Source organism: Rana temporaria, chromosome 1 (assembly GCF_905171775.1).
Source record: "Rana temporaria chromosome 1, aRanTem1.1, whole genome shotgun sequence".
NCBI lineage: Eukaryota > Metazoa > Chordata > Amphibia > Anura > Ranidae > Rana > Rana temporaria.
This window is the reverse complement of record NC_053489.1, coordinates 35,041,964-35,057,682: the sequence shown is the minus strand read 5'-3', so window position 1 is coordinate 35,057,682 and position 15,719 is coordinate 35,041,964. Positions and strand designations below refer to the sequence as shown.

The 15,719-nt window shown below is 48.7% G+C and overlaps 1 protein-coding gene across 2 annotated transcripts in view; it reads left to right on the top strand.

Annotated features, from left to right (window-relative positions):
- Nucleotides 1–14,489, top strand: part of PSTPIP2 (proline-serine-threonine phosphatase interacting protein 2) — a 172,721-nt gene extending 158,232 nt beyond the window's left edge. For both annotated transcript variants that reach the window (XM_040336265.1, XM_040336257.1), the window contains 3 exons: nt 5,184–5,218; nt 10,443–10,497; nt 14,037–14,489. In XM_040336265.1, the coding sequence (XP_040192199.1) occupies nt 5,184–5,218; nt 10,443–10,483 (76 nt within the window). In that variant the 3' untranslated portion in view covers nt 10,484–10,497; nt 14,037–14,489. The remainder of the gene's footprint in view (nt 1–5,183; nt 5,219–10,442; nt 10,498–14,036) is intronic.
- Nucleotides 14,490–15,719: the final 1,230 nt, after the last annotated feature.

Genomic DNA, 15,719 nt, shown 5'->3' with positions numbered 1-15,719 from the left:
ATTCTCAAAGTACTTGCCTGCTAAGTTACGGCGGCGTAGCCTAAACCGGGCGGGCGTAAGGGCGCCTAATTCAAATGTGTGTAAGGGGGCGTGTTTTATGTTAATGGGGCTTGACCTTAGGTTTTTGAAGTTTTTATTCAACTGCGCATGCGCCGGGCGCCTACATTTCCCAGTACGCCGCACGGCCTATTGATTTTGACGTGGACGTAAACGACGTAAATCCCTATTCACAGACGACTTACGCAAACGACGTAAAAATTTCGAATTTCGACGTGGGAACGGCGGCCATACTTAACATTGGCTACGCCACCTAGGGCCTAGCTCTAACTTTAGGCAGCCTATCTCTTACGTAAACGGCGTAAATGTACTGCGTCGGCCGGCCGTACGTTCGTGAATCGGCGTATCTACTGATTTAAATATTCTACGCCGACCGCAATGGAAGCGACACCTAGCGGCCATCCAAAATATTGCAACCTAAGATAGGATGGCGCAAGCCGTCGTATCTTAGATATGTTTAAGCGTATCTCTGTTTGAGAATACACTTAAACATAAGTCGGCGTAGATTCTGAGTTAGGTCGGCGTATCTACTGATAAGCCGGCCTAATTCTTTCTGAATCTACCTAATAGGCTTCTTTAGCAGATTTCTTTGGCCCAGAATAAAAAATCAGCCCCCAGCACTGCCCATTATTGAAAAATCCGTCCCCTTCAAGTAAATATCCGACCCCCACCTACACGAACGTGCCTCGGCCACGCGAGGCAACAGCTGATCGTAAACTCGGCTGTTCTGCAGCTCCGTGCGACGCATGCGCAGTTCCACTCGGGCACTATTCGATAGCCGGGCACTTCTCGACAGACCTTGCTGTGCGGGGACAATGAGAGGCTGACCTGAAAGTGAAGTCAAAGACAACAAAAAGGGGAGGAGAGTGGACGTGTGTTTGCTTTTCTCCCTCCCCTCTTCCGGCACCCGCAGTGTCGGCCCTGGACCTGCAGCTGGGCAAGCGGAGCCCTGGATACATAGCGGGGGGCGGGTGCCGTTATCAGGGGTATGTGGAAGCAATTGGGTGGCAGTGTAGAACACCAAATGCTTCCATCTGACAGGCAGGAGTGTACAGCCACACTGGAAATGTGTGTTAACCCCCCTTCCCTGCTGTCAGGTCTGGCAGCAAGAGGGTTTTAACCCAATTAATGACAAACAGCGGATTACCGTATATACTCGAGTATAAGCCGAGTTTTTCAGCACTTGTTTTGCCCCCCTCTGCTTATACTCCAGTCACCTTTTTGTGCCTTATCTCATCTGATTTGGGGACCCGGTTCTGGCCGGCTGTAGGTCCCCTGTACCCCAAACTTGGCACACATATATCCCCACTCTTCCTCTACAAGTGTGAAAAGTTTGTTGTCCGGAGGACCTATGGCCGAGGAGCATCGATTTTTTTTAAAGCCGGGCACCCCTTCTATAGACTCCCATCATGTTAATTTCTCCGGTGAATTTGGGGACCCAGTACCAGCCAGTCGTAGGTCCCCTGGACCTGGAACTTCTCACACATATAGTCCCATTTCTCCTGTACAAGTGTGCAAAGTTTGATGTCTGGGGGACCTACGGCTGGGGGAGCACCAATTTTTCAAAACCGGCACCCCTTCCATAGACTTCCATGTTAAACGTCAGTCTAGTCATGGACACAGTGAGGCAGGGCTCGACAAATCCCGGTCGCCAGGTCGCCATGGCGACTATAAATAGCATCCTGGCGACTTGGCTTGGAAGGTGGGCAAAAAAAAAAAAAAGTTTTTTTTTTTTTGTGAAGTCCCCAGCTCTTCCTTGTGTGAGCTGGCGCCATCTGGTGGTGGCCGTTGGTATTACAAGTTAAGCATTACAAGTTAAACAGCAATTCTAATGTAATTTTTCACTATTTTCACTGCCATCTTCTTCCCTCTAATTAGAACCCCAAACATTATATATATTTTTTATCCTAACACCCTAGAGAATAAAATGGCGATCGTTGCAATACTTTCTGTCACGCCGTATTTGCGCAGCGGTCTTACAAGCGCTTTTTTTAAAAAAAAAAATTACACTTTTTTTAATTAAAGAATAAGACAACAGTAAAGTTATCCCCATTTTTTTAAATATTATGAAAGATAATGTTATGCCGAGTAAATTCATACCCAACATGTCACGCTTCAAAATTGCGTCCGTTCGTGGAATGCCGAAAAACGTTTACCCTTTAAAAAAATCTACAGGTTGCATGTTTTGAGTTACAGAGGAGGTCTAGGGCTAGAATTATTGCTCTCGCTCTACCAATCGCGGCGATACCTCACATGTGTGGTTTGAACACCGTTTACATATGCGGGCGCTGCTCACGTATGTGTTCGCTTCTGTGCGCAAGCTCGTGGGGACGGGGTGCGTTTTCTGGCTCCTAACTTTTTTAGCTGGCTCCTGGATTCCAAGCAAATTTATCAAACCCTGCAGTGAGGCATGGGCACAGCGAGGCATGGGCACAGCGAGGCATGCACTTGGACACAGTGAGGCATGAAGATGGACAAGGCTTATACTCGAGTCAATACGTTTTTCCATTTTTTTGTGGTAAAATTAGGTGCCTCGGCTTATATTGGGGTCGGCTTATACTCAGGTTTTTATGGGTAATATAAAATACATGTAAATATCTCTAAAGAAACGTGGAAATGTGTGTGCATTGCAGTCATTTTTTTCTTGTTACAGTGCCTTAAAAAAGTATTCATACCCCACATTTTGTCATGTTACAACCAAAAACTTAAATGTATTTTATTGGGATTTTATGTGATAGACCAACACAAAGGAGCACATAATTGTGAAGTGAAAGGAAAATGATAAATGGTTTTCAAATTTTTTTTACAAATAAATTGAATTTGTATTCAGCCCCATTTACTCTGACACCCCTAATTAAAATCCAGAGAAACCAATTGCCTTCGGAAGTCACCTAATTATTAAAAAGAGCCCACCGGTGTGTAATTTAATCTCAGTATAAGTATAACTGTTCTGTGAAGCCCTCAGAGGTTTGTTAGAGAACCTTAGTAAACAAAACAGCACCATGAAGGCCAAGGAACACATCAGACAGGTCAAAGATAAAGTTGTGGAGAAGTATAAAGCAGGGTTAGGCTATAAAAAAATATGCCAAGCTTTGAACATCTCTGTTCAATCCATCATCTGAAAATGGAAAGAGTATGACACAACTGCAAACCCACCAAGACATGGCCGTCCACCTAAACTGACAACTCTGGTAACTCTGGAGGAGCTGCAGAGATCCACAGCTCAGGTGGGAGAATCTGTCCACAGGACAACTATTATGCCCTGTACACACGATCGGAATTTCCGATGGAATAAAATCCGATGGAATTTTCCGTCGGAATCCTGTTCAACCTGTCTTGCATACACACTATCAGACCAAATTCCGACCGTCCAAAACGCGGTGACGTAAAACACTACGACGAGCCGGGAAAAGTGAAGTTCAATGCTTCCGAGCATGCGTCGACTTGATTCTGAGCATGCGTGTTTTTTTTTCTCCGTCGGAGTTCCACACAGACAATCGGAATTTCCGAAAGGATTTTTTTCCATCGAAAAAAAATAAAACATGTTCTATTTCTAAACTCCGACAGAAAAAAGTCCAATGGGGCCAACACACGGTCGGAATATCTGATGAAAATATTCCGTCTGACTTTTTTCATCGGAAATTCCGATCGTGTGTACAAGGCATTGGTCATGATCTCCACAAATCTGCCCTTTATGGAAGAGTGACAAGAAGAAGACATTGTTGAAAGAAAGCCATAAGGCCCCATACACACGAGAGGATCCATCCGCTGAAAAATCTCAGCGGATCGGTTTCAGCGGATAGATCCCCTGGTGTGTACGTTCCAGCGGATATTTATCTGCGGATATTTCCGATTTCCAGCAGATAAAAATTTGTAGACATGCTAACAAATCTATCTGCTGGAATCGGCTCCAGCGGATCGATCCGGTGGTCTGTACAGACTCACCGGATCGATCCGTCCGAACCCATCCCTCGCATGCGTCGTAATGATTCGACGCATGCGTGGAATTCCTTATATGACAGCGTCGCGCACGTCGCCATGCCTCATCATCGCGGCGACGGCGCGACACGTCACTGCGATGGGAATTCGGCCCGGATTTCAATCCGATGGTGTGTACACTCCATCGGATTAAAATCCGCAGAGGATTTATCCGCGGATACGGTCCGGCGGACCGTATCCGCGGATAAATCCTATCGTGTGTACCAGGCCTAAGAAGTCCTGTTTGCAGTTTGCGAGAAGCCATGTGGGGAACACAGAAAACATGTGGAAGAAGGTGCTCTGGTCAGATGAGAACAGAAATTTTACTTTTTGGCCTAAAAGCAAAATGCTATGTGTGGCGGAAAACTAACACTACACATCACACTGAGCACACCATCCCCACTGTGAAACATGGTGGTGGTAGCGTCATGTTGTGGGGATGCTTTTCTTCATCAGGGACAGGGAAGCTGGTCAGAGTTGATGCGAAGATGGATGGAGCCAAATACAGGGCAAGCTTAGAAGAAAACTTATTAGTCTGCAAAAGACTTAAGACTGAGGCGGAGGTTCACCTTCCAGCAGGACAACGACCCTAAACATACAGCCAGAGCTACAATGGAATGGTTTAGATCAAATCATATTCATGTGTTAGAATGGCCCAGTCACAGTCCAGACCCAAATCACATTGAGAATCTGTGGCAAGACCTGAAAATTGCTGTTCACAGACGCCCTCCATCCAATCTGACAGAACTTGAGATATTTTACAAAGAAAAATTAGCAACAATGTCCCTCTCTAGATGTGCAAAGCTGGTAGAGACATCCCCAAAAAGACCTGCAGCTGTAATTGTAGTGAAAGGAGGTTCTACAAAGTATTGACTCCGGGGGGCTGAATACAAATGTACTCCCCACACTTTTCACATATTTATTTGTAAAAAAAGAAAAGAAAAACATTTATCATTTTCTTTCCACTTCACAATTATGTGACACTTATCTATCACATAAAATCCCAATAAAACACATTTACGTTTTTTGGTTGTAACATGACAAAATGTGGGAAATTTTAAGGGGTGTGAATACTTTTTCAAGGCACTGTGTGTGTTGTAATCCATTGCTCCATTGTTTTTTTTTTACTACCCCATCTTTTTTTCTAGGAGACCTCCACCACAAACTCCTATCAGCATTCCAGGTAAGAGGACAAACGTACATATTTGTGTTATCTATAGCAATGGGAAATCTATTTTATGTTGTTGTTCTTTATTATTACCGTATTTATTGGCGTATACCGCGCACTTTTTTGCCCTGAAAATCAGGGCAAAATCGTGGGTGCGCGGTATACGCCGATACCCACTTTCCCGCGCCGAGTTTTGAATACTGCGCCGACATATACCGAGCGCAGTACACTCGGGTATAGTCGGGCAGTCTCGGCTCCTACCGCGCTCACGTCCTGGACGTACAGGACGTCAGCGCGAGAGTTGCCGAGCATTGCCGACAATACACGAGTGTACTGCGCTCTGGTATATGTCGGCGCAGTATTCAAACTCGGCGCGGGAAACAAGCAGGGAGGACGCGAGGACGCCGCAGAAGGACGCCGGACCCGACGAAGAGGACACCCGAAGCCGCAGACGGACGCCGGACCCAACGAGGCCGCCGATGGACGCCGCGCAAGACACCAAAACTGTAAGTACAAAAAAAAACGTTTTTTCCACAGGATTCGGGGCTACTTTAGGGGTGCGCGGTATACGCGGGAGCGCGTTATACCGCAATAAATACGGTAATCAAAAAAATTGCTATTTATCTTTTTGTATTTAGGTTTTGGAACAACTAACATCTATAGGTCCTTTCCCCCCATTATACACTACGTTGTAAGGCTAGGGTGACCGCGTGTCCCGGATTGCCAGGGACAGTCCCGCATTTTGCAGGTCTGTCCCGGGCACCTTCATGCCAGGACAATACAGTGTCCCAGAATGAAACTGACACAGCCAACCCCCCCCCCCCCCCCCACCCGGGCCAATTTGATGCCCCCAAAAAAGGGCGCCACGTCACCGCTTTACTCACTGACAGTACTTGCCCTGGCCGGGAAGGCATGAAGGAGCACAATCCCCGCCCCCTGCTTGTGATTGGAAAAATCATAAATCCTGCCTCTTGTGTCCAATCACTGTGCTGTGATTCGTTACAGCACAAGCTGATTTTTGGGAAGGGAGGGGGTGTCCCTGAATGGTAGTTTGGAAATGCGGTCACATTATGTAAGGCCCCCTTTGACATGGGATAGATCCACTCAGCGGACTCCGCTTGCTCAGCAGGAGATTGCTCCTTTGATCCCCGCTGAGCCGGCGGATGACAGGTCCATCTCTGCTCACTGTGCAGGGACGGACCTGTCAGAGCCCCGCTGATCTCTATGGGAATATCGGATGAAAACGGATGTCCAATCCAATCCGCTGGAGGGGTGGCAAACATATCGCCATCCGTCTGTTTTGAGTGGATTTCATCGGATTGGATGGCAGGCGGGTGTCAGCGGACACATCTCCTCTGATGTCCGCCTGCCCATAGAAGTCAATGGGTGGCCCACTCAGATCTGTCTGAAAAACGGACAGGTGGATCCCACTCAATATGAATGAGCTGTCAATGCATCTCAATAGGTTGTGCATAGGGCGATGTTTATGTGTTGCAAATAACTTTGCATTGTAATGGATATGTATAGAGTGTTGTAGTAATACACGCTATAATGCGATTCATGTGTTCCAATGTGCGTTATGGTGCAAACAATCTTTTATGCCGCGTACACACGACCATTTTTCATGTCATGGGAAAAAAAATAAGTTTTTCTCGACGTGATTCATCTCAAGTCTGCCTTGCCTACACACGATCGTGAAAAAAAAATGCTTGCGCAAAGCGCGGTGACGTACAACGGCACTATAAAGGAGAAGTTCCATTCGAATGGCGCCACCCTATGGGCTGCTTATGCTAATTTCCCTGTCTCATAACCAGGGCTGATCCTAGGGTCACAGACGCCTGGGTGCAGAAATATTTCTGGCGCCCCCACATGGGCGTGGTCATCTTACAAACTCCTCCCCTTTACAAATATTTCTATGGCTACGACTCAAACACAGAGATGCTCCACTAAGAAGTCTTCATTAGTGTCCCCTATCAGAGCCCCCCCACAGCAGGTGTCCCCCATCAGAGCCCCCCACAGCAGGTGTCCCCCATCAGAGTCTCCCAGCAGGTGTTCCCCATCAGAGCCCTCCACAGCATGTGTTCCCCATCAGAGCCCCCCACAGCAGGTGTCCCCCATCAGAGCCCCCCACAGCAGGTGTCCCCCATCAGAGCCCCCCACAGCAGGTGTCCCCCATCAGAGCCCCCCCACAGCAGGTGTCCCCATCAGAGCCCCCCACAGCAGGTGTCCCCCATCAGAGCCCCCCACAGCAGGTGTCCCCCATCAGAGCCCCCCACAGCAGGTGTCCCCCATCAGAGCCCCCCACAGCAGGTGTCCCCAAAGATCAGTACTTGTCCAATAGATCCCTGTAGCTTGGGCGCGCTGGGAGCAGAAGCACATTACAGGGGGTGGGGGCATACGTGGCATGTTTGGTTACTTGGAGGGTGGCACTCGGAGAGCATTTCTGGGAGTGCACGGATGATTGGCAGCAGCTCCGGCCAACCCAGAAGCCTCTCATCACATCGCCTATGGGAGAAAAGCCGACGCACGCAGAGATGGCGGGGCAGACAGGAGACTGCTCCATGCACACCGGACAGAATTAATTAGTGGAGCCTAGTGCCTAAACGTGTTCCGGTAATGGGCTCCGCTGTGGTACCCAGCCCGGATTCCGGGGACAGAGGGAGGTATACGCTCTTGTCAGTTGCCAGCGGAGAGAGCATGCGGGATGGGGAACTGCAGCACCCGCTACATGCGCTCTGCCTCTGGACACAGACAAGGAGGAGGGAGGGGAGCACTTTGGAGCTTCGGCGCCCCCACCTCTGCAGCGCCTGGGTGCGGAGCACCCCGTGTACCCTGCCTAGGATCTCGGCCCTGCTCATAACTTACTTCTGAGCCCTCGTTAAAGCCTACACACGACCGTTTTTCACGACGAGAAAAAATAGGGCAGGTTCTTAAACGCTCTGGAGCCCACACACGATCGTTTTTCACGACCAATAAAAAAAAATGGCATTTTTCTCGTCATGAAAAATGGTCGCGTGTACGCGGCACAAGGCTACATTCATACGGGTGTGTGTGAATAGTTTGCTGCCTCAACACTCTGTGCTACGACCGCATACAGACCGGCCGATTATTTGCGGCGGGTGTGTGTTTTGCCAAAACTGCTCATCAACGCCAACCCATTGTAGGGCAGCTGTGATTGGCCCTTTACCCCGATCTGTGATCAGCTTTGTGGAAAAGGACACAGTGGACACAGAGTGCGCCCGATGCGTGCCCGGGTTCTGGGAGGACGTCCATGGCCTCCCAGAACAGGAGGACCGTGCTATAGCCGTCTTTCGGGCTATAGCACATGGTTGGCAAGCGGTTAAGTTAACATTGATACCTGCTACAGATCGCAACTGCAGTGCAGGAAATATGCACGGAACGCAGGTTCCCTGCACTGCATTTTGTCATGAACTGGACCATAGATATTTTTATTTATTTTTTTAACCACTTCCATACCAGGCACTTACGCACCTTCCTGCCCAAGCCAATTTTCAGCTTTTAGCGCTGTCGCAATTTGAATGGCAATTGCGCGGTCATGCTACACTGTACCCAAATAAATTTTTTATCATTTTGTTCCCACAAATAGAGCTTTCTTTTGGTGGTATTTGATCACCTCTGCGATTTTTATTTTTTGCGCAACAACTAAAAAAAGACCGAAATTTTTAAAAAACATTTTTATTTATTTTTCCTGTTAATTTTTTTTGTAAACAAGTAAGTTTTCTTCTTCAATTATGGGCACTGATATGGCGGCACTGATGGGCACCGATGAGGTGGCACTGATGGGCACTGATAGGCGGCGCTGGTATGCTGCACTGATGGGCATTCATAGGAGAAAAAGACTGGACAGCCGCACTTCCACGAAATTCTTAAAATGTTGCTTTTAATAGTAAAAAATGGAAACAGCACTACAAGTCACAGCAGACAGTGGGGTGGATAACTGACGCGTTTCACACTGGGGTATCAGAGATTAGTAAGCGCTGATACCCCAGTGCGAAACGTGTCAGCTATCCACCCCACTGTCTGCTGTGACTTGTAGTGCTGTTTCCATATTTTACTATTAAAAGCAACATTTTAAGAATTTCGTGGAAGTTCGGCTGTCCAGTCTTTTTCTCCAGTCTTCGCTCTGAGAGGACACTGATTGCTGAGTGCACTCATCTGGAGCGGCAGTTTCCCTTTTCTCTACTGATGGGCATTCATAGGCGGCACTGGGCACTCATAGGCGACACTGATGGGCACTCATGGGTGGCACTTATGGGTGACACTGATGGGTACTTATGGGTGGCACAGATGGGAACTGATAGGTGGGCACTGGGCATAGATGGGCACTAAGAGGTGTCACTGATGGACACTGGGTGGCACTGATGGCATTGCTGGGCATCATTTGAGTCAGTGCCCATGTTGCCAGTCAGTGCCCATTTGTGGGCACTGATTGGCATTGATTGTGTTAAAAAAAATATTGTGTTTTTTTTGTGGCTATTTTTGCTTTATTGAGCACCGGGGGGGCACTCCCTGGTGGTCCGCTGTTGGCATCCGTGGGGGGGCTGCGCTGATAAACAATCAGCGCGAACCCCCCCTGTCAGTAGGGTTGCCACCTCATCCCTTTAAAACAGAACACATATGAATTACACAGGTTCTGAGGCTAATTTAATTTAGATAAGGCTCCACTTGAGTTCAATTTCCACCTTAATCAGCCACAGAACCTGTGTAATTCATATGTGTTCTGTTTTAAAGGGATGAGGTGGCAACCCTACCCGTCAGGAGAGCCGCCGATCGGCTCTCCTCTACTCGTGTCTGTCAGATGCGAGTGAGGAAGAGCCGATCAACGGCTCTTCCTGTTTACATCGAGATCAGCCGTGATTGGACATGGCTGATCACGTGGTAAAGAGGCTCCGCCGGAGGATCTTTACCGAGATCGGAGATGCAGGGTGTCAGACCGACACCCCGCATCACCGATCGCCGCGCTGCGCGCCCCCACAGGCGCGCGTCAGCATGTAATCCTGCAGGACGTCAATAGACATCCAGTCAGGATTGCACAACCACTTCCCGGACGTCAATTGACTATTGACCGGACGGGAAGTGGTTAAGCAGCCTTTCTTCTGGCAGGAGTTGTGGTGTTCAGAGGAGACAAGCAAACACCCCGTGGTGTGCATGAGGCCTGAACGCTGTACAAATAAACATTCCTGCATGACTTTATGTGACATCAATCTTCTTTTTTCAGACGATCCAGCCTACGCATCACTGGATGATTATAGATTGTAGCAATAGCCAAGAACGTAAGTAAGCTGAGTGTAAATATTGTACAGATGTAACATAACTAGAATGTTTATTAAAGCGGAGTTCCACCCAAAAATGGAACTTCCGCTTTTCGGAACCCTCCCCCCCCCTCCGGTGTCGCATTTGGCACCATTCAGGGTGGAGGGTGGTGAAGATACCTGTAAGACAGGTATTTGCACCACTTTTCTGGGTATCGACTCCCGCGGGAGTCACACCCCTTCGCATCTTCCCCCCCCTCCCCCGCTGTCTTCTGGGAAACACACTGGGCTAGATTCAGGTACAATTGCGCTTTTTTTACGGAAACGCAGGGCAACGTTTTTGCCCTGCGCCCCCGCAAATTTACTGCGCTGCCCTTGATTCACGGAGCAGTAGCTCCGTAAATTGCGAGGGCGCGCCGGCAAAATTGCCCGGCGTAAGCGCGCGCAATGTAAATAATCCCGCCGGGGGCGGGAATAATTTAAATTAGGCGCGCTCCCGCGCCGAGCGTACAGCGCATGCTCCGTCGGGAAACTTTCCCGACGTGCATTGCGGCAAATGACGTTGCAAGGACGTCATTTGCTTCAAAGTGAACGTGAATGGCGTCCAGCGCCATTCACGAATCACTTAGGCAAACTACGTAAATTTGAAATTTCGCGACGCGGGAACGGCGGGTATACGTAACATTGGCTGCCCCTGCTAATAGCAGGGGCAGCCTTACGCGAAAAACGCCGTACGGAAACAACGTAAACTGCGTACGCAGGGCTCGCGTAACGTTGTGAATCGGTGTTAGTATGCAATTTGCATACTATACGCTGAGCACAATGGGAACGCCACCTAGCGGCCATCGTAAGAATGCAGCCTAAGATATGCGGGCATAAGAGCCTTATGCCGCGCATATCTTAGGCTGCAGTCGGCGTAACGAGGTTCCTGAATCAGGAGCATTCGTTACGCCGTGGCAAGTAAGCAATTGCGCTGTGTAACTATGGTTACACAGGCGCAATTGCTTCTTGAATCCAGCCCACTGTTCCCAGGAGAGAGCGGGGACCAGTGACAGCGCCGCGCTACTCTCGCATGTGCAGTAGGGAACCGGGCAGTGAGCTGCAAGGCTTCACTTCCTGATTCCCTCACCAAGGATGGCGGCGGCAGCATGCCTCGTCTGGCGACTTTGCCGGCACGCTGGACAGGTAAGTGTTCATTTTTTAAAAGTCAGCAGCTGCAGTATTTGAAGCTGCTGGCTTTTTAGAAAAAAATTCAGGGGGTCCTCTGCTTTAAGACCTGATCAGAAAAAAAAAAAGGATTTGAAATGCTGACAGATTGGGTCAGGTTTTGTTGAATTGATTCATTTATTAACCACTTGGCGCCCAGAGGCCGTCGTATGACGTCCTGGGCTTTGTGGGGGATATCTGAATTATGGGTGCAGCTACTGGCATCATTCAGATATCAGCCGGCGATTCCCTACACCAGGGGTCTCCAAACATTCTAAACAAAGGGCCGGTTTATTGTCCTTCAGACTCTTGGAGGGCCGGACTTTGGCCAGCGGGAGTGGAAATTTTCCTGGCATCATTGGCCCGGATTCAGAGAGCAATTGCGCCTGCGTAACCACAGTTACGCAGCGCAATTGCTTACTTGCCCGGGCGTAACGAGTGTTCTGTATTCAGAAAGCTCGTTACGCCGACTGCAGCCTAAGATATGCGTGGCATAAGGCTCTTATGCCCGCATATCTTAGGCTGCATTCTTGCGATGGCCGCTAGGGGGCGTTCCCGTAGTGGTCAGCGTATAGTATGCAAATTGCATACTAACGCCGATTCACAACGTTACGCGAGCCCTGCGTACGCAGTTTACGTCGTTTGCGTACAGCGGTTTTTTGCGTAAGGCTGCCCCTTCTATAGCAGGGGCAGCCAATGCTAAAGTATACCCGTCGTTCCCGCGTCGCGAAATTTGAAATGTACGTCGTTTGCGCAAGTGAATCGTGAATGGTGCTGGACGCCATTCACGTTCACTTTGAAGCAAATGACGTCCTTGCGACGTCATTTACCGCAATGCACGTCGGGAAAGTTTCCCGACGGAGCATGCGCACTACGCTCGGCGCGGGAACGCGCCTAATTTAAATGATTCCCGCCCCCTATGGGATCATTTAAATTGCGCACGCTTACGCTGGGCATTTTGCCGGAGCGCCCTCGCAATTTACGGAGCTACTGCTCCGTGAATCGAGGGTAGCGCAGAAAATTTGCGAGGGCGCAGGGCAAAAACGGGGCCCTGCGCCTACGTAAAAAATGCGCATATCTTACTGAATCTACCCCACTGTTAGTAAACATCTGTTATTAGGGGGAGGGATAGTGCCCCATTGCTGGTATCATAGGGAGGAAAAGTGCTCTATTAGTTGTGTCAGTGGGAGAAATGGGGCTCCATTGTTGGGCCGGGCAGAGCACTGCGCCCTGAGCCCACCCTGTTGTGTGACATTAGTGAATTCATATTCGCTAATGTCTTCCTGTTTCTCCGGCCTGGGACACGGGGGGAAGTCGCAGCCGCCACCTGCATGGGGTAAGTGGGGGGGGCCCGGGGAGTCCCTCTGCCCCGTTGGGCTTCAAAGCGGAGCAGGTAGGGCGGGCTGTGTGGGAGGACCCCCTCACACACCCACCATTGCCACCCGGGGCATGGAGAAAGGTGGCAGATTGCCTCTGGGGGAGGCCTGCCTACTCTCAACTCCTGCAGTCCGGCTCCTCTCTCGGTTACACGCACAAAATACACTTAAGAAAAAAAAAAGTGGGGGGGCCCGGTATCCCAGAGTGAGTGAGCCAGCGACTGGGGGTGGGGGTGTGTATGGTGTGCAATGGTGGGGTCGAGCAACGATCGGGGGGGGGGGAGGGTTAGTGTGGGGTGGCAGGCTGGAGTGACGGAGGGGGAGATGTCTGTGTTCAGGTCTGTCTGCCGCCCCCCGACCAATGGAGCACCAGCCGCCACTGATGGCAGTGCTTCCATATATGGGTTCAAGGAAGAGGGAAGAAAAAGAGCAAAAGCACTTAAAGCGGAGTTCCACCTAAAAATGGAACTTCCGCTTAACCCACTCCTCGCCCCCTTACATGCCACATTTGGCATGTCATTTTTTTGGGGGGGGGGGGTGGGGGCTTCAGGAGAAGGGGACTTCCTGTCCCACTTCCTCCTTCCGCCGAGGGGCTGGTAAGGCGATTAGCTTAATCGCCTTATTGCAGCCCCTCCCTGTAGGCGAACGCCTGTCCAATCGGACGGCGCCGCTCGCGCATGCGCAGTGGGTGCCCGGCCGTGAAGCCGAAAGATGTCACTGCCGTGTGCCCACACTAGGAATGAAGACGCCAGCTGGCGAGGGGGGGCGAGGAGCGGAGCCCCGGCCGGCGCGTCGCTGAAGCCGTGGAGCAGGTAAGTGTCTGTTTATTAAAAGCCAGCAGCTACACTTTTTATAGCTGCTGACTTTTAATAAGCATTAAAAAAGGCTGGAACTCCCCTTTAAATGTTAATAACTCAGGCCCTTATAACAAATAAATACAAATATAATGAAACTTATTTTCTTTTTTTTGTCCCCCAGGTGATGGATTTGGAAAGTCGTTCACCTGTACCCTCCTCCCTCTCAGGAATGAAGATATACTGCAGTTATTATATTTTTTAGGTGTTTTGTTTAGAAAGCTATTTATAAAGAGGCTGATTAACTATCGGCTACTGCAATCAAGACGGCTCCCTGGAATTTCAATAAAACACAAGTCGGGGGCAATCATGCAAGGTCCAGTTTTTACAAGCAGCGTGAAACATTGCAGCATTCATAGTGCCAACTGAGCACTGGGTGCAGAAAAACTGGGCATCGTTCTTCTCAGGGATTACCAACCAACGCCCTTGGGGCTATTGACTTGAAAAGCACATGGACATAAGAGTCAATAGAATGTGTCCGGCTCAACCTGGAATGTATTCTTACAGATCACCACTAGAGGGCTTCATGGTTAAAAAAAATAAAAAAAAAATAAACTCATTATTGCCTGTCAAATAAGCAGCTTGTCTTATGTAAAGGGCGATGTCAAGGGATTGTTGTATACATTTTTATTTTAGAAAATAAGTGAAATTGGAGAACTCTCCATATATGCCATGAAGCTGAACTGCAGAATTCAATAATCAAGGACCTTGTTTTGTCCCTTTGTAGATGCTGGATCTGCTCTCCATCTCTCTGGGCTCCTATGAATGCAGGCCATTGCCACCTTGGGGGCCCAGTGATAGCAGAGGATTTTTGAGCTCTGTTTTGCATGTTCTGAGCCTAAGTGGCATCCAATGGGCTATATTACCCAGGAGAAAAAACCCTTAAAGCGGAGTTCCGGCCACAATTTCACTTTTTAAATATAAATACCCCTGTAATACACAAGCTTAATGTATTCTAGTAAAGTTAGTCTGTAAACTAAGGTCCGTTTTGTTAGGTTGTTACAGCATTTAGACACTTTATAAAATAGAAATTGACTGGGGCCATCTTGAGTGTGGGCATCATGAAGCCAGACTGTATGACTTCCTGGATTTCAGCCTTGCAGATCTCGCACATGCTCAGTGCTGCACAAGCAGTGTCAGATCAGGTTTCAGCACCTGTGCTGTCCAAGTCACATGATTCTTTGAAACTGGGGAGTGCACAGACTCCTGGAAAGTTACACCCACTACATTCCCAGGAGTCTGTGCGGTGTAGGTTAGGAAGCATTAAGCACCTAGGTGCAGGAAGTGGGAAGATTAACTATTCTGCCTAGCAACAACACTTCTAAAAAAAAAAAAAAATTTGTAAAGGACTAATGACATTTTTTTAAAACTACTGATGTAATGTTATATTTATGGGTGGAACTCCACTTTAAACAGGCTGTAGTCCCCTACAGCAGTTTTTCTCAACACCAGTCCTCAAGGCGCTCCCCCAACTAGAGTTGCCACCTCATCCCTTTAATCCAGAACACATATTAATTACACAGGTTCTGTGGCTGATTAAGGTGGTAATACTCGGTGCCTTATCTGCATCAAACCAGCCTCAGAACCCGTGTATTTATTATGTGTCCTGGATTAAAGGGATGAGGTGGGCCACTCGACTCCCAACAGGTCATGTTTTTAGGCCTTCCATTATTTTGCACAGGTGATTTGATCCGTTTCACTGCCTTAATAATTACTAGAAATGTGCACACTGAAATATTTTGTTTCGTAATTTCGTTTTTGTCCAAAAAATAAATTTGTTTAGTTACTCCCGAAATTCGTTTTTATT